The sequence below is a fragment of the Hemibagrus wyckioides genome, linkage group LG16 (assembly GCF_019097595.1).
Source record: "Hemibagrus wyckioides isolate EC202008001 linkage group LG16, SWU_Hwy_1.0, whole genome shotgun sequence".
NCBI classification, from domain to species: Eukaryota; Metazoa; Chordata; class Actinopteri; order Siluriformes; family Bagridae; genus Hemibagrus; species Hemibagrus wyckioides.
In genome coordinates, this window is record NC_080725.1 from 13,290,990 (window position 1) to 13,310,626 (window position 19,637).

The window sequence follows — 19,637 nt, forward strand, 5'->3', positions numbered from 1 at the left end:
GCATTTGCAAGTCACACACGTACATATTCGTGGTACTGCAGGGTTAAGCTCATGCATTAGGTTTGTGCGTTATAATTTGAATTCAGTGGATTGAATTGAATTGAATGGTTTATTTTAGTCCTGCTCCACTTGGAATTAAAGGGATAGTTCAAGGCATCAGTGCATTGGGACCAAGCTTCGGATTGCAGAATTATCGGGGGAAGTGTTGTAGTGAGGGAAGTGTGAAGACGGAATAAATGACTACACATCACATGTCTGTGAATGGGGCAATGTGAATTTTCTACCAAGTGAAAAATGATTATTAGATCAGTGTATATATAGACAAGGATGGCATACACACAAAACACACACACACACACCATCATAGGTCTTAAATCTGCATCCAGGTCACACACATACACAGGCTGTGGCATGTCTAAATGTTATCCTCGTATTTATTGTCCAAAAAAACTGTGGCATAGTGCATGAGTGCAACCAAGGAACAAGACTGGGAGAGTGTGTGTGTCTATGAGAGAAAGACGATGTGATATGCTTTATGGTGTGTGTGTATGTGTGTGTGTGTGTGTGTGAGAGGGAGAGAGAGATAGAGTATGTGTGTGTGAGTGTGTGTGTATGTGAGAAACAGAGAGAGAGGGAGGAGAGGCAGTGTGCATGCTCACTGAGGATGTGTGCTGGTTGTAAATCGGGTTTATACGATGGCTGTGTGTCTTTGTGTTCTGCAGGCCTGTTCTGTGTGCCTAAGGGTGGAACATTAATCATTGTGTCTTCAGTTTAGAGGACACAGTAAACTGGCCTTGTTTTGCATCTTCAAGCATCCGAATGGGGACGAGCAGAAAGTCAGAACTGAGCTGAACCAGCTCAGAGAAGCATCACAGGTAAATAATGTTATTTTCAACACATTCTTATCGCTGTGATGGTTTTTTATGCATGCACGCTGACTAATCTGACTATCTGCATGCAAATTTCCTTGCTTGTTAAATATTGTATTTTGGTAGACTTTAAACACGTTTTGGGGAAAAACAAAAAACAATGCAGAGCTTCATCCTTAAATGGAGCTTGCAAATCGATTAGTGGAAAATGGATTTGGATGCTATACTAGTGCCTGAGGATCTGTGAACAGAACTGGGACACGACCATGTGGGCGTAAACATTCCAGAAATCTTTATATCAGCCCACCACCAAGTTCTCACATCAGTCACAGTTACATAAGCAGAAAGATGCAGAGAGAGAGAGAGAGACAGGCAGACAGACAGACAGACAGACAGACATAGACAGAGGCGGAGAGAGAGGGGACATGGAGAACGAGAGAGAGAGGCAGAGAGAGGAGACAGAAATGCGGAGAGAGAGAGACAGAGAGAGATGAGATATGGAGATGGAGAGAGACAAACGAGAGAGAGCAGACAGGGAGAGACAGAGATTTGTCTGTCACCTCGCTGTCTGATTCCAGATTTGGTGCCTCAGTTGTCATAGCAACAGCCATTAGTCATCATTTCTTTTGTGAACACACACAGCTTCAGCTGCACACATTCTGTTTTTAGAGTATGATTACTAATCAGCTCACTCATGATGATGATGATGATGATGAAGTAATAAAAGTTTAGTGTAGCCCACACAGTTTCCAGAGGAGCAGGACATTGAGACAAACTTGGCAAGAAGATTTCAAGCTTTAATCGGGGTAAGCTTGTGAAAATCCTGTAGAAACTTGTGCTTTGAACTGATTTGAGCTTCAAATTTGTTGCTCTTCTGTAAAACTTGCCAGATGATAGGGATGATGAGCAATTCCAGTCTCCATATCCCTTGGCTCCTTTCTCTAAATCATTTTCAACCTAAACACAAGTAGAGATAATATTGGTTCTGGTTTGAACCAGCTCCTTGGTCATTGCCCTGCTCCTGTGTAAGTGCTCGTGAATGTTCAATACGGTGTTATAAACTCTACCAGTCAGTAATATGTGTTAATGTGATGAACTTATGGTGAAAAGTTCTCTGTTTGAAGCTTGCTGTGTGTTGCTGTGTGTGACCTGATGTTATTTATTACAGCTATTTTATGAACAGGAGATGACATTTGGGCTTAGTAGCCAGAAAACAGAGCTACTTCATATTATTGATTTGATGAATAAATTAAAGATTTGCAGAGAAAACATGTCTCTGCTCTGTGGGGTCTTTTTTTTTGGAAATGGTGTAGATGTTGTTACTAGGACACTTTGTACAGTATATGACCTTCATTTAAAGTGAACACTGTATGTGTGTGGGTGTGTGGTTGGGTTGGTGGGTGGGTGTTTGGGACCTCCTGCATCTTCTCTGCCTCTAAAACGACTTGAGAAAGTGCAGTTTGAAGCTTTCATAAATATTCATGAACGTTCCAGCGCTCATCCAGAAGCCCCGCTCTCCCCCCAAGCCACGTGATGCGAAGGACAAAAACGCACTCTCATATTTTCAAACACTTGACTGAGGAGATCTCGAGCCTGTTAGGCTGTATTTTCTTCTCTTTGTTCCGCTTTGCCAGTCTCCATCAGCGTCCACAATCGCTGCCTTTGTTGCCGGGATGAGAGGGGACATTCTTCCAGAGGGATGATTTTTCTCGTCTCCGCAGGCCCTGGCACTGCGCACGTCTGCCCCCGCACTGGCCTCAGTGCCAGGCTGGAGTCGCTCTCAAGCTGACAGACGCATACGAGCACTGCAAGGCGACAGGACGTGCACATGGTTCGTGAGTATGGCTGATTTGTTTTTTGTTTGTTTTGTTTTTAAATCACAGAGATAGAAACAGAAACATAGTCATTATCAGAAATAATTTTAATTTTTATTCACTCTTGTTAAGTCAGTGCTTTATCCTGGCCTGGACTGCAGAGGATTTTAGGCAAGGATAAACTCTGGATGGAATGGCAGTCCAGCACAGGGCACCATACACACACATTCGTACCCAGGAACAATTTAGACTCACAAATCCACTTAATAGCGTGTTTTTTTGAGGCAGGAAGAAACTTGGAAAGCCGTTTAAAGAGCCTCAAATAGACATTGTACAGACAGAAATTGAAACTCAGGATTGAACCAGGAACCCCAGCACTCTCTGTGCTGCCTCCCACACTGTTCTACTGACCTGTTACTCCTCTGCATTATGTGTTACAGATCCTTAATACAATGGAAGAGCTCAAGTGCGTACTCCAGCATTGCCTCCTAAACACGTGTAAGTCGTTCATGTCCATATCATTTTATTTTTCTCGTTATCCTTCAGTATCCTTTTAGCGATAATGGACACTGGACTGCTCTGTAATCTCATCCCACATTAAATGTGTCTCAAGTCTCTTGAGTAGCATAGATTTGAGTATTTAATAGAGGGCCAATCACTTATTTTTTTCCACTGAAACAGAATAACTTGAGAATCTTAATTTTGTTTTTTATGCTGATTCATTTGCTTACTGAGAACAAATTTGCAATTTGGACTAATTAGCTCTGCCCACATCAGAGACAAATAAGTGCTTGGCTCCCTAATAATTCATTTTTTCCCCTTAGATTGCTGAGATATACCATTTGGACCATTTGGCTCCAACTACTAAATTATTCAATTTGTACATTTATTGTCACTGAGATAAAAATCAGAGAGAAAAAAAGATTTAATTTAGCTATTCCATTTAGCAGTGAAAAAAATACTATCACCTGTGTTTCAGATGAACAATTGGTCCTAGAGACTTTGATTTCTTGGCTTATTTGGGCCATTTAGCTCTGCTCACATTCAGTTGTGAGGTAATTAACATAATAATATGTGAGATTTTCTAACAGCATGGCTGCCACAGTTTTGGTGCGGTAGAGTTTAATCAGGTTAAACAACTTGTGATTGTAACTTGTGTAGACATTCACTGGGGTGGAGGTCATTCACACATAAAAGGTTTCTCAGGGTCTATACATTCAGTGGAACTGATATTTGGTTCATTGCATGTTTGTGCTAATTAGTGTGAGGATTTTTGATGATAATAATAAAGATTATTGAGAACTGACCACTGGGGTATTGTTTTGGACCTCAAAGGATGCATGGACCCCACAGACTACAGCTTATGGTTGTACTGTATTTATAACGCAATGTATTTCTGCATTTATCAGAATTAATTATTCTGCTTTTATTAAATATATCTACTGTATGCTCACAGCTGCTGAATCTGCTGAAATGGCTAAATGTCCCCCCCCCCCAATAGAGCAAGACTTGGACATGCCGAGGAGACGAGACATCCTTGCGTTCGTGCTGATTGTGCTACCATGGACTTTACTCATCAACATGTGGCATCAGAGTCCTGTAACACCACATCATGTCACTCTCAAGAGTAAATAACAAGTTAAACATCTCTTTCCATATCCCCATGAGTTGTGTCATGTTTTATTATGTTTAATGTATCTATAAATGGATAAAAAATACTTTTCCATTATTTTGATTATTAACACCCTCTTGTTGAATATCCTGGTAAAGCTTGTCATCATGAACATCACTCTTCCTCGCTTTGGTATTCCACTGCTGCTTATTTTTAATTTTTGAAAAACTTTTATTTTTACTCCTGTCACAGATGTCACAAAAGTACAAAAAATTCACCTCCGAGAAAACTGCATCACAAACAACGGCGTCCTCCGTGACCATGCGTTCAGGCGTGCTGCACCATGGTCTGAAATGCTGCCCACCATCCATGTCATCACGCCAACCTACACCCGAGCCGTGCAGAAAGCTGAGCTCACGCGCCTCACCAACACGTTCCTGCACGTCCCCAACCTGCACTGGATTGTAGTGGAAGATTCTCCACGAAGAACACCACTCGTCTCCAGACTGCTGAGGAGTTCCGGGCTCAATCACACACACCTGAACGTGGAGACGCCACGTGTTCACCGGATGCGCAAGGAGGCAAGGGGCAGCCGTGTACCACGTGGGACGGCACAGAGGAACCTAGGGTTGCGTTGGCTCCGAGAAAATCTTGGCCGTACATCCAGGCATCAGGGGGTTGTGTATTTTGCTGACGACGACAACACGTACAGCCTGGAGCTGTTTGAGGAGGTAAGAAGGATGGAAGTTCCTGACTTTTTTAACAAAAACTGAACATTTACATGCAGCTGTTATATATTTATAACTGATATCAGAATTATTGGCACCCTTTATGAAAAATATTGTGAAAAAAAAAAAAAATTACCCTCAGCACTGTGAAGAAGAGAAAGACATAACACATAACTCAATCCAGATGTTAAAATGTTTTATTCTTGCTGTTAATTTTTTTTTAGTGCTTTTTAGCTGTCTTATAATTTTAAGATTTGTCGTGTTGAAAGGGCTTTAACTTTTCCCAAAATAATGAAGTATGTAGAGCCATTATGAAGCCTGGTGAATTCTTGGAGACTGAGAGCAATTTTTTTTTTTTCATTTTAATTTTTTAAATATTAATTGTATTTATTTTATTTTTATTTATTTTAATTGCAAGGTTTAGAGAATTTTTCTCTTGTACTTAGAGATGCTTTCCTATTTAGGAGAAAAAAACTTGATCCTGTAGTTTCCTGATTGTGTATGTTTTTTTTATCTAATTAGATGCGTTCCACCAAGAAGGTCTCTGTGTGGCCCGTTGCCTTTGTAGGCGGCCTACGTTACGAGTCGCCTAAAATCAACACCCTGGGGAAAGTTTACGGCTGGAGTACCGTGTTTGACCCTCGGCGGCCGTTTGCAATCGACATGGCCGGGTTCGCCGTTAACCTCCGCCTCATCCTCAGTAAACCTCAGGCCTACTTTAAGCTGAACGGAGTTAAAGGAGGATACCAGGAGAGCAGCTTGCTGGGGGATCTGGTCACTCTCAACGAGCTGGAACCCAAAGCTGAGAACTGCACGAAGGTGTCAAGAATAGTCTCTGTAATACTCATACAATTACTACTACTATTACTACTCCTTCTGTTTCTCCTTCTCCTACTACTCCTAGTACTCCTTCTCCTTCTTTTCCGTCTACTTCTACTATTACTTATACTACTACTACTACAAGTAGTATGCCTACTCCTTCTACTTCTACTCCTACTCCTTCTACTACATCTACTTCTACTTTTTCTACTCCTTCTACATCTACTACTCCTATTTCTACTAATACTACTGTCTACTTCTACTACTTCTTCTACTCCTTCTACACCTACTACTCCTTCTACTTCTACTACTCTTTTTACTCTTTCTACTCCTTCTACGTCTGCTACTTCTACTCTTTCTACTCCTTCTTCTCCTTCTACTTTTATTGCTACTCCTATTTCTTGTACACCTATTTCAACTTCTGCTACTCCTGTTGCTACTCCTACTCCTTTTACTTCAGCTTTTATTACTAAAAGTAGCAGCTTTATTTATACCTATTATGATTACTCATGTTATTACTATTCCTACTACTGTTATTATTAAAGTAACTATTACTACATTATTACTATTATTAATAAAATGGAAACAATGAACCTTCTTATTACCGTTGTAATAGTGCTGGAACTCAAGCGTTACCTTGAAAGTGTTTTCTTGTCTGTGAAAAACACTTTTCAAAAGACACCCAACTGCTTCCTTTCTGAAGATTTTTTCATGTGATTTTGCAGGTGCTGGTGTGGCACACTCGGACCGAAAGACCTGTGCTAGTGAACGAAGGGAAAAAGGGCTTCACCGATTTCAACGTGGAGATATGAATAATAAAAGACAAGGTATTTAAATATCGACCCTTTAGCAGTTTCCTCGCAGCACATAACATGGGACGTTGCAATAACAATCATTTAAAGATCCTGCACTGACTGGAAGCCACGGAACGACTGCTTACAAGTGAGGGCACTACTGAACTTACACTAAGCTGCAAAAACATTTTTCCAGACACTGTCGCTGGTATCTGGACAGATCTCTGTTTTCTCAAACTGAGAATCAGCAGAAGAAGAAAAAGGCCGCTGTTTGGCATGAGTCACCTCTCAGCAATAGCTTCATTATCACAGCGATTGTCAACGTCATCTTTACCCCAGACACACTGAGCCATTCAGGTCTTTGAATGTTTTTTTTTTGTTTTTTATCTTGGGATAAATTCTCTCCAAAAACAGAAGCCCTTGGATTACAAAGTCAGTGTTAAAAAAATTTTACAGCTGAAAAAAAATCCTGCACGCACACAAAAGTTTGCACACACACACACACACACCCAGGACCAACCTTTAGTGTTTAATTTCGTCAGTGTTACTTCATTAACACATCATGAACTGTTAAATTAAAATCAGTGCAAGTTAGCATAAACTTAGAGACAGAGAGCGTCACGACCAAATCGTGTCGATTTTGTCTTCTGGTTTGTTCATATGTTGTGTTGTTGCAAATTCAGTCCACATTTTAATTATAACAATGAAATAATTAAGGTAATAAAGATTGGTGTAAATTCTCGTTACGCAATGTACAGGTGTTGAATTACAATTCTTAACACAATTTAAATTATTATAAATCAACAAAGAGGAAGTAAATGAAACTTCTATTACTTCTATTTGACTGGGGGAATTGAGGGAAATATATCCCAGATTTGACATTTTCATAAATTATTGTTTTTTTGTTCACAATACTTCTTATTGTATTCACATGACAATATATCATATACGTGGATAAAAACAATAACACATGGCCTTTAAATCTCCCCTAATTTGCTTTATCTTGCAATAATGAAGCCATTTTGATGAATGACTGATGAAAGCTGGAGTTTCCTGTTTATTCCTGTTTGTGTATTTGGCAATTTTTTTTTTGCAAGCTCCAGGTTTGCAGGAGTCCCTTACTATTTTTTTTTATTCTATAATGTCTTGATGGCATGTGTATAGAACTGATATTCTCCTAAACTCTAACAGCACATTGTGGTAACAATGACTTCCTCCCTCATTGCTTGTTTAAAAGCCATTTGCTGTGTCCCAATTCGCCTCATATCCGTCCTAAATCGTGTCCGAGATTAGAATTTATGTGTCCCAAATCATATTGAATTGGGACGAGGTCTACTATTTCTGGTAGATTTTTAAAGTGGGTAATGTTACTCATAATTCCTTGCATGAGGGAGAGCAACATAGGGAAAAAATGTGGAAAAATAAATCAAGTGAACTTCTCAGTATGTCCTGGGACTCTACACAAAAACTACACACATTTTAGCACATATTAATCGAAGTAATCGAATTGACGCAGCATATGTCTTAATTGTGCGACTTATCATTGTGCTACAACTTGCTACATTTTAAGTGTCTTTATTTTTTGTACATTTTTGTGTACTGGCTTAGTTTTTATTCTTTGTTTTAGTTACTACAGATAAGATTCAACAGGCAATAAAATGAAAACCGACACTACCACACTGGAGGTTTATTATCAAATCACAAATATCAAAAGATTAATAGTTTAGAAATATGTATATAAAATGAATAAATAAGAGTGTATTACACTTTCATTTGAGAACATTACAAAAACACATACACACACATATACACACACACACAATGCCTGAATGTATTCAATCAGTCAGAATATATTGATTGTGCAATGTTTGCTTCTTTAATTTGTTTTGCACTAAAGCTCTAATGTAGCTAAGCTCTTTTTTTTCTTAGTGCAATCTGGTGTGTTTCCACATCCTCAGTTTGAAGCTGGATGTTACTGGGATGATGATGATGATGATGGTAACACCGCTCAGCCTGTATATCAGCAGATATTTTTTTATTTCGTTGTTTTCCCGACTCTTCCGTGTCGTCACTGAATGTCCATGGTCATTCCCAGATCAGGAGAGGTTTCAAACTGGAGTTTAAAATCGGATTCCTCTTCCTCAAACACAGTCACCTGAAATAAACCGGAGAAACCAACAAACGTTACGTCCAATTCGGATCAAAATAACCCTTGATTTTTACTGCAGTGGATAAAAGTTCTTGATGTCTTAGTCCTAATTTTTAAATCTGAAACAAAAACCTGACGTTGATTCACCTTTTATCACCTTTTTTTTTATAGGTTTCTATTCTTTTTACACATATTTAACCTTTAATTTAATGAAATCATCAAGAACAAATGAATGAAGGTGGTCTAGTAAGCAACAAAAATTAAAGAAAAAAAAAAAATCACAGAACAGGTGAACACAATAGATAAGAGGTAAGCAATTACCTGAAGGAGCAGAGACAAAACCTGACCAAAAACGTAACCAAAATATGAATATTGTGATGACTGACTTGGTTGATTCCGCTGTTGAGGAAAGGCCCCGGGATGTAGAGCGCCTGCTGAGGGCCAACGTGCCAATAACGCCCCACGTTCTGACTGTTGATAAAGATCACGCCTTTGCTCCAGCCCTGAAATGACACAGAATATACAACTTTTACCTTATTTAAAGAATGAACTTGATCGGCTATAGATGAGTGTGCTAGGATCTGAAAATATTTATTTTACTTAATTGTTGCAAAAGTTTGCATACCCGTTGTGAAAATGTATCATACTTTCATTTATTCACATAAAACTCAAAACGTTGTAGTACATTTTAAAATAAGGGGATTTTTGAATTTCAGCACTCAGCAGACTCACAGGCAGCTTGACGAAGGTGTCGCTTGGAAATCCGTCCACGAAAAGCCTTCCCTGGAAAAACGCTGGAAAGCTGGGCTTCTGAGGGAGAGACTTCCATGGAGCTCTGTATAAACTAAACACAGCAATTTGCCAGGCTTAGACCAACTCCTTACACAAACTCGTTTACAGCGTGTATCAGGAATATTATTTCACCAACCTGTCGATAAAGCTACGTGTCATATCCAGGCTGTAAATTATGAAGTTTTTAAGAGGCACATTGTTCAATAAAATGTCTCCAACAATCCCTGAAACAAAAAAAGACCTTTTTGTGATGTTATTGCATCGGAAGTCATATTTTGGGGAACATCATGATCCAGTACCTTTGCGCTGATTGTCCATGGTCTGTCCAGAGTGCACTCGTCCGCAGTTCTCCACCAGGAAACTCAGTGTCCGAGCTTCCTACAAACACACACGATAAAATCAAAATAAAATGAATAAAAAGTATTTTAGTCAGCACTAGCATCCCTGTTAGCAACATGGCCTGAAGAATTAAAACAGAAATTTGACTGGGGGTTGTGGGAGCTAGTGGTTAAGGTCTCAGAAGAATTCTAGGTCCAACAAGTTGCCACTGCTGGGGCCATGAGCAAAGCCCTTAACCCAGAATTGCTCAGTTGTATAAAATGAGGCAAAATGTACATAGCTCTGGACAAGGGCATCTTTAAAATGCTGTAATTGTAACTCCTTGATCGTGCTGTGAGTCTTTTAATTGATGTGTAACACTTGAAAATTCTTGATTATTAAGTTGAGTTTAGTGAAGTCGCAGCACAGCTTTGATTAGACAGTGATTGCATTTCAGCAGCATGCGACTGCGATACAGTGATGAAAGTGAAATGCGATGCAACAAGGAATTCCGTTAGTGTTTAAAAGTTAAAGTTATGTTCTGCTGATGTTCTCTTTTTCACTGAATAGATGAAGCAACGTAGGTAAGAGCTCTGATAGTCTTTTCAAGAGTGCCACATTGTCCTCATTTACCATTGCCTATTTAAATAATGCTTGTTCACTCTGGCTTAAGTCATTTCGCTATATGTTACATGTCACTGTATAATAAAAACACTCTTACATTAGTGAATAAGGAAAGTGTCAATACCTTCCCATCAGAAACCGCTAACTCTGTAGTCTTGTAGTCGAAAGTGCCAATGAAGCCTCTGTTCACAAACACCTGAAATACCACATGGCCACCAGACAGGGAATCTTAGTATCAGAAAATAACACAGATTATTATTTGATTTTTACAGAATTTTTTTTTTTTTACCAGCGCTCTGTCTCGGATGTTGTTCCCCGATTTTAAGAAGCCCCCGGTGGTGATAGTGGTCTCATAGAGCGTGTATCCGTAAGCTTGCCCGTTCTTGTTGTTTACAGGGAGACTCTCCATATTCACAGGACTCCTGGATTTAAAAGGCTTCTAAAAGACAGAAATATTTATTATTATTATTATTATTATTATTATTATTATTATTATTATTATTATTATTATTATTTATTAAAGCATTCATACACATTGGGGGATGCAACTTGTGAAACTTTTTAACTCGACTGTATGCTCACTGTTAATTATTTAATTAACATCCAAAAACTATTGCCTTTGTGGTTAATTATTTATTAATAAAGTAACTTATAGTTTGTTAATTATTTATGACTTATTAGTTATTAATTACTAACAAACCAAGAAAATGTGGTATGTTAGAGAAAGATGAAGCTATCCTGTAAATAAAAAAATATGCACAAAATATATATATATATATATATATATATATATATATATATATATATATATATATATATATATATAAAATAAATAAGCAAATAAATAAATAAATATATATATATTTTAATGTATGTTAAGGCTGATGGAATCCTGTTTGAGAAAATAATACACAAAAATATTAAAATACATAAATCAAATATATAAATCAATAATATATCAACTTATATATAATATTTAAAAATCGTTTTATAGTATTATGGCCATGCACTGACCACAGGCCAGAATCTACCCCTTAAAGGTTTACATCTTGTCGACTGTTAGAATTTAGTCCCAAACTAACATCATCTTCTGTGCTGTAATTTAATTAAAATAACAGTAATAAGAGTCTCTGTTGTTACATTACAGACAAAATTAAGCAATAAAGTCCACACCTCCTTCGTGAAAGGCAGAGCATCCCATAAAGTGAGGTGTCGGTACATGATGGCTGTCTCGTAGCTCTCCTTTCGGCGTAGAGCCGGCATCTCTGGCAGAGGATCGCCTGAAATGTAACTCGCTAAAATTAGTTCTTACTGAAACACACACACAAAAAACACTAAATTTGATGAAAAGGAATAGCTTGGCCAAAATGTAGCCAAAAACCAACTGATTAAACCAAGCTTGCATTGTTCATTTTGTACTGTAGCTATGAAGCTAATGTAGCTAACTAGTAATGTAAACCTATAGCTTCCAGTATATCGTTGTAGCAATCTGTGACACACTGGACACAACAGATTTTTTAGGAGTTTTTAAAAGAAGTGCAGAGAGGTATACATTTTATTTTGGGCCAAACTTCCTTTAAAAGAAAAAAGGTCACACACCACTGTATCGACCGAGGAGTTCTCTCAGCAGGTGGTACTTCGGTGTATATTCACCATCCTCGGATAGAGGCGCATCATAATCTAAACGAATAAAATACATCATGTTAAAAAAAACATATATATAGATCACTAGGACAATTCCTTAAAGCTAAAATGAACACACTCCCGTTTAATGGCTCGAGTCTGCTCCCTGGTGGTGATCTTGATGTACTGTGTGTACAAGGGACCATTTAAACCACCATCTACCTTTAATTAATACCAGTGTGGAGAGTTTTATCTTGTTTCATTTTGACAGGGGTTTCTTTTTTAAATCACCCCAGATGGACGTCTTGGTGTTATAACCACCACAAACTTATAAATTCAAATTTATTGAATGTGTTGTTGCTATATTTTGTGTCAGAGTTTGTTGTTCAAGAATTAGTGGAGCTAGCAGCACAGAGAAACTTGTCTGTTTTTATTGTTTAACCCAATATATATGCTTATGACCCCTTTGTACCTTTATTTGTGTATTGTTTGGAAAGATGTTTTTTTTCCTGAAAGTGAAGTATAAAAAGATGACAAACCATAGCTAGTGATTAGAGCCTTGTAAGAGGGCTTGGCCACAGCACCGGTCATGAAGCCGAAGTTTGTTCCTCCATGGAACATGTGCAGGTTGATGGACATGCCGCGTCGCAGAGCCTCTCGAACCACTGCAACCATGTCTAACACATACAACACACATTCATACTCCACTGGTTTATATACATATTATATACAGTATATTATAGGAGGTAGCATAACTATGTAAAGACATAAATAACCATAAGGCAAGAATGAATTATTATAATATAATGATTGGATTGTACTATTGGAAAAATACAAAATTACCTTCTACAGGAAAGATGTGATGCAAATCTCCCCAGCCATCAAAGTGACCAGTGAAGTACTCCGTAATGAACACAGGGCTGTTTGGCTGGTAATAAGTTATACAATATATAAAAATAAAAAAATTGGGGAAAAATTCTTATTTTTAGTGTCAATATAACTCCTCTTCAACGACAGCAATTTGCTCCCGAAAATAAATTTTGATTTGTTAAATTATTTATTAATCATACTTTTTATCCATTTGTGGTTACATTAATGTTCTGGAATGTCATGAGGCAAGTTCTTGCTTATGTTACAACAGCTAAAAAGTGTTGTTTCAAAATAAATCTAAGACAAAAACAAACAAACAAACAACAGCCAAGCCGTGCCTTAAAAACACAAAGCACTATATGTCCTTTGCTGTGAAAAATGATATAACCAGTACAAAGTGCTGACACTGGAGACAACTTCCATTAATGATAGCAATCATACAATTTGAAATCACAACACATCTTAATCTCTTTATAATTACGGCTGTTGTTTCATATCAAACAAATGGACAGCTTCTGACCAGTCATAATCAAGATTTCAACAGCACTGTAATGTGAATCACAATATAACACAAAAATATCAAGAGACAATTGTGATTTGAGTCTGATTACCTGCACTGAATCCAGATATTTGATGTCTTCGTGATTTAGTTTGAATAGATTCAAAGTCCTGAGGACTGAGACAGGTAAAGTTTATTAATCTAAATTTATTAATCTAAACTCCTACACTGTAGCAAATAAATAAATTATTATTTCAAATGTTTTATCAGATGCCAGGGCTTTACCTCTGCTCACTCCTCCACTTTCTAAGCCTTCGTGGCTGTCTGAAGCAAGGAGAAGCTCACTGATGCCCCTCTGCTCAAGGGCCTGAAGAGGAAACCGCAAATAAATCCACTGTTGTTTTATTTACCACAGTATTCCAGTTTGCTTTTGTTCTTTGTTGTTTCCATTTAGTTTTGGGTTTTTTTTTTCCTTGTGTGTGTATGTGTTGTTTGTGGTTCCGTCTCTGCCCTTTAACGCCATTGTTTCCTTTGTCTATTGTTTGCACCTTTTCCATGTTTGACCCTTCATTTATGCCCTGTTGTTTCCATTTGAGTTGTGAAGTCTTGCCAACTGTATCATGCATTTTTTAAAAAATATTATTTATGGTCTTTTCAAACTCAACCCTGGGATATCATTTTGAATATTGATTTCCTGTCTTTGCTAATAGACACCTGTGTTTTGACTCATGTTGCGGAAGGATTTGCCCTTATAAAAGACACCACACAATGCTTTATATTTCCTGTTTGTGCCTTCAGTTAATCTGCACCAATCTGGACAGTGCATAAACTTGAATAAACTAATTGTACCATTGCTCAGGACCCATCTATGTGTCCTGTACTCTTTTGTGTTGTCTGTTTGCACTGTATTTTGTCTTGGACTGTTTGTTGTACTTGTTGCACTTTATGTAACTAGGACAACTTTCTGGCCTTCGCTCTGTGTTGTTGTTGTTCTGTTTTGTATTGTTCTATTATATGTGGTTATGCTGTTTTATGTAGCACCAGGGTCCTGGAGAAATGTTGTCTCATTTTACTGTTTCAGATATAGATGGTTGAAATGACAATAAAAGCTTCTTAACTTCATTTGACTCTTACTGCAGAGACATTGATTAAAAAAATAATGCAGCACGGTGCAATGTAAATGAACTGATCAGCCTCCATTGCTTGTTTTTGAGAGACATTACGAAAGCCGAATGCACAGAGGACACTCAGGATTGAACCCTGGACATGTGAGTCACACCTACAGCATGCTACCTCAAAGCATGTCCTTTTCCTCAGATAAAATTTCCACCTGCAAGCCAAGTCTCGCCATCACATCACAGCTTGTGTAACTTGTGATTCGGGCTTGATGTCTCCAAACCTCGGAAACCAATCTGTCCCCATGTTTTTAATAATACATTCTTTCATATGACTTCTGGTTGACAATATGGCAAACATATGCTTATGACTGAGACCCTTTTAAAAACAATCCAGCCACTACTTTGTTAGTAAAAACAGCGTCAGCAGCAAAGATGACGAGTCTTTTAGTGCAGGGTGTTTACCTGCAACACTTCTATACATTATACAGTAACCTTCTTGTATTATTACATTTTTTCCTGATTGGAATTTTTGTTCATTTTTACAATGACTACTCCAGACAGAAATACAGCAACTGAGAAATTTGAAGGAAAAAGAAACTGTAATCTGATGCAACCGGACAGGTGTTAATGTTGCAGATTAATTAGCAAGAAGTTCAGTGCGGATTTTTCCTTAAAGGCTAAAAATGTGTCTCTCTGGTTCAGAGATTTGAACCCACAAGCTGAATTACCTCTTTCAGAAAGGACATATATTTCCTGTCCACTGCATATGAGCCGTACTCATGTTCCACGTGCATGGCAATGATGGGGCCGCCGTTCCTGAACTGCAACACAAACCAATACCATTTTATTTTATTGCTTTCCTCATGAAACGTTAAATAGTAGGATTTTTAGCAACCAAACAGACCTGTAATGGCACCATTTTTGGAATGAGCTTGTCCAAAAAAGCATCGACGGCCTGCGTGAAGCCGGTGTACGTCGTCCTCAGCTTCATTTTCCTGTCTCTTAACAGCCAGCTGTCGGAGGAGACAAGTTACACAAAGCGACAGATCAAGCAAAACAAAAAACATGTTCATCTTAAATCTTAAAATTGACTCATAAAAATTTGCCAGAACAATATCTGCTAATATTTACATATGAATTCGTTGAGATATTACAGAGCTAGGCTGTACTTTGCCATTTAATTAGCATTTATTTAGTATATATATATATATATATATATATATATAAATATATATATATATATATATATAAATATATATATATATATATATGGTACTGGTTTGTGTGTGTATATATATATATATATATATATATATATATGGTACTGGTTTGTGTGTGTATATATATATATATATGGTACTGGTTTGTGTGTGTATATATATATATATATATATATATATATATATATATATATATATATATATATATATATATATATATATATGGTACTGGTTTGTGTGTGTATATATATATATATATATGTGGTCCCGGTTTGTGTGTGTATATATATATATATATGGTACTGGTTTGTGTGTGTATATATATATATATATATATGGTACTGGTTTGTGTGTGTGTATATATATATATATATGGTACTGGTTTGTGTGTGTGTATATATATATATATATATGGTACTGGTTTGTGTGTGTGTATATATATATATATATATATATATATATATATATGTATGTATATACGTTCACAGACAGTGATTTATTGCCACAATTCTCAGGTCACTGCACTGTGAAGTCGCCAGTAGCCGTTCCTACTACCGGTTGCTATAGTAACAACGTTTCCACGTGAGCTTTCCCCTTCACACCAAATCCGTTTTCTTGCCGCTAAAATGAAACATTCTGGAGGAAATGTGTGCTCTTTGCGCTCTTCTGTCTTCACTCCCTCCATATTTGCATAAAATTAAACCTTTCTCAACTGGACACACCCACACCTAGTCACCAAGACTCTGTTAGTCGTGTCGGTGGATTGCGGTAGCTTTTGTTGAAAATGAATGATCTCCGGTCACTTTGTCGCTGTAAGTGTGAATGTAATGTATATATTCTCATATCATCATCATATCAAATATTATACCTGTCAAACCTCCGTGTTTGTTTTGGCCTCCCAACATGAGATCTGATTGGTCAGGAAATTAAAAAAAAAAATCACTTGCTGTCACGCAGTCCCTTCATGAAAAGCTTGTTCAAGACTGAGGATGAAAACGTTTTGACACTGAGGTTTATTTCTTGCTACGACAGCGATGCTGAGACACAATAAAATCACAAGTCTCACCTGGGTAATCCTCCGAGGTCCAGCTCTGAGGAAACGTACGGACCCGGATGAAGGATGACCCAGAGACCCAAATCAGCTGCCTGGAGCAGAAATGTCCTGAGGAATAATGGAAGAGCTTACATTGTGGAAAAGTGTTAAGAGTGGATAGATAAATGTACAGTAAGTAAATAAAGCATGTTCTGGACTTCATATGCAGGCATTCATTCAGATTTAATGTAAGCGTCAACAGGTGTTGCGAACACTGTGCCTGTCGTCATGGTGACGATGCAGTGGTTTAATTAGGGCATGCTGATGTAATCGCTGTAGCGTTAATGACTCCTAAACAAGCGGGTTAATCTCACCTGACTGAAACTATCAAGGGAAAAGCCAGTCATCGTGTGTGTTAACAGACGCTTAAGTATTACAATCCTCGTTTGTTTCAAACCCATTCAGGAGTAGAATACGTAAAGGGCATATCGTGTTAAGCTCACTTTTTTAACAAACACTATCAGGGTTTACGAGTGTGTTATGGTTCCTATAGCGCTAAACAACTAAACACACATCTCCTGAGACAGCAGCTTGACTACCCGCTCAGGTGTATACAGAATGAAAAAGTCACGGTATGATAATCAGGCAACCTCATTTTACGTTACGGTTGAGTGCAAAAGTTTGCATCCCCTTAGGACATAATGTGTGTGATAAGTTTCACACGTTTCAGTGTTGCACGTAACATAAAAGTTAAATGATTTATTCGCTGTTATAAGTGCTGTTTGTACCTCTCTTCCAGACGGGGATATATGTAATTAATAAAACCCTCTGTCCTGCTGTTATAGTAAAATAATCAACAAGGCTGCATCGCAAGAATATGCTCAAAATGTATTATTGTACTTTAACAGCATACCACAGTGTTTTATTCCTCTGTTTTTAACGTTAATAAGACAAAAAACAGCAAAATCACAAAATCTTTTCTCTTGAAGCTGTCGGAAGACTTAAAGTCACAGCTTGAAGCACTGACACTGGAGACTCCTTCCATCAAGTTGTTTTATCAGAAAAAATGTCTATGTTTTTCTTTTATAAACAACAAACACATTTTAAGCCGCTTATTTGATTATGTGTTTCCTTCTGACGAGCTTTTGTAAATGAGCATTTTGTTTAGGTGGTTGTCTTGTTGCAGGACAAAAGGCACTTTTTTTCTTGTAGATCATATTATGTTGCAGATTAAAAAAAGGTGGTGCATTTTCTATTTCTCCCATTCAAAAACTGGGGGTGTGAAGTTTTGCATCCAAATAGAAATTTTTATGTGTGTGCATGTTTATATGTTGTTTGTGTTATTTGGTTATCAAATCAGTACAGGAGAAGTGCTGTGTCCAGCTGGTACGTTTGTTATAAACTATGTATTTTAAATATTGTACAGTGGATGTGATGAACCACACCTGTGTGATGACATCATCTATACCTGGTGTATCATCACACCTGGCGTTGCAGGACATTTTCCTACATACAGAGGTTGTTTAAAGACAAACAGATGAGGATGGAAATGTTCTTACTCCAAATCCAGACCTGCGCTGAACTGGAAGTTCCCTCGCTGAGGCTCGTGCAGATTCCACGGCACGTATCTGAAACACAGTCATGGATCTGATTACTGAAACCATCTGATTTTTTAAAAAAAAATCATTGCTGTCATGGGCGGTTACATGTTCCACACCTACGTGGTTAGAGTGTTGAGGCCGCAAGCCTTCAACTTCATCATGCGATCCTTCCAGTAGGCCTGAGGGACACGAAAATAGTGGAGGGAACCCCCGAGGATGCGGAATGGCTCACCTCCCAGCATGAACTGGGAAGAATTCATGATTAATCCCTGTTTCCTGTTGATCTTCACCTTCTCTCTTTGTCCACTAAGGCAAGAATGACATAATCAGAGATAATATGAGATAATCCAATGTGCTCTGATGCTGTCTAATCTGGGATTTGTTCTAATCCAAAAATCCATTTGAGGAACCATTCTTTGTGTGTCTGGAGTGCATGTTCTCCCTGTGCTATAAGGGTTTCCGCTGCGTACTCTGGATTCCTCCCCAGTCAAAGACATGTATTTGGACTGATTGGCATCTCTAAAATATTTGTCTTTGTAGTGTGTGAGTGTGTGCCCTGCGACAAACTGGAACCTTGTCCAGGGTGTCCCCTACCTTGTGCACTGGGAAATACTTCTGGTTGTCTGTGATTGATGGATGGTTGAATTGAAACAGTTAATGGTTCTTCATGCTGTCAATTTGGCATTAACCTTTAAGCATTCTATGTAGAACCCAACAACAGAAAGTTTCGAATTGCAAGCCGATCTTAACTACTTTACCAAATATTTACAGTAATGTTACTGCCAGTAAATGGCAAACTTTTTACAGCCTCTTTTTTTTTTTTTTACAGTGTAATAATCTTCTCACCTGAAGTGCCGGTAAATGATGATCCCGGTGATACTGAGGAAAAGCAGCACAAACCGCCGCCTGTGCGCGCTCCTGACGCTTAGAACCACCATCAGGCTAAAAGTGAGCAATTCTTTATAAAGAGCAAATACTTTATATTTGTTTATTTATTTTTGTACGAAATGACCATTTCCTTCACCCACCGCACGCTTAGCAAAAACAAAAAAACAGAAATGACATTGCGCTCGTTTCTTAGAGACGCGATGTTTCTTTTTGCGCCGCCCAGGTAGCGCACAATGCGCGTGAGCTGTGACTTGTGCGCGTGAACG

The 19,637-nt window shown here is 38.0% G+C and overlaps 2 protein-coding genes across 9 annotated transcripts; one reads left to right on the plus strand and one right to left on the minus strand.

Moving 5' to 3' along the window:
- Positions 1-595: 595 nt before the first annotated feature.
- On the plus strand, positions 596-10,620 carry b3gat1b (beta-1,3-glucuronyltransferase 1 (glucuronosyltransferase P) b). Of its 7 annotated transcripts, none has more exons than XM_058411407.1 (8): positions 596-875; positions 2,504-2,700; positions 3,124-3,181; positions 4,185-4,310; positions 4,548-5,026; positions 5,546-5,860; positions 6,568-6,669; positions 9,502-10,620. In XM_058411407.1, exons 4-7 carry the CDS (start codon positions 4,199-4,201, stop codon positions 6,652-6,654), a joined length of 993 nt encoding a protein of 330 aa, XP_058267390.1. In that variant the 5' UTR covers positions 596-875; positions 2,504-2,700; positions 3,124-3,181; positions 4,185-4,198; the 3' UTR covers positions 6,655-6,669; positions 9,502-10,620. The 7 variants fall into 7 exon arrangements, with proteins under 7 accessions (XP_058267390.1, XP_058267386.1, XP_058267387.1 ...); XM_058411410.1 differs by having other exon boundaries at positions 614-875; positions 5,546-5,842; XM_058411403.1 differs by lacking the exon at positions 9,502-10,620 and having other exon boundaries at positions 600-875; positions 2,504-2,704; positions 6,568-8,104.
- LOC131366702 (beta-galactosidase-1-like protein 2) lies at positions 8,651-19,612 on the minus strand. Of its 2 annotated transcripts, none has more exons than XM_058411393.1 (19): positions 19,330-19,612; positions 18,604-18,789; positions 18,442-18,510; positions 16,916-17,011; positions 15,534-15,642; positions 15,358-15,450; positions 13,797-13,878; positions 13,624-13,688; positions 12,986-13,070; positions 12,682-12,819; positions 12,119-12,199; positions 11,693-11,799; positions 10,809-10,955; positions 10,644-10,715; positions 9,877-9,955; positions 9,714-9,801; positions 9,518-9,629; positions 9,172-9,288; positions 8,651-8,791 (listed from the first exon to the last, which is right to left on the minus strand). In XM_058411393.1, exons 1-19 carry the CDS (start codon positions 19,419-19,421, stop codon positions 8,705-8,707), a joined length of 1,905 nt encoding a protein of 634 aa, XP_058267376.1. In that variant the 5' UTR covers positions 19,422-19,612; the 3' UTR covers positions 8,651-8,704. The 2 variants fall into 2 exon arrangements, with proteins under 2 accessions (XP_058267376.1, XP_058267374.1); XM_058411391.1 differs by having other exon boundaries at positions 10,809-10,958; positions 19,330-19,611.
- Positions 19,613-19,637: the final 25 nt, after the last annotated feature.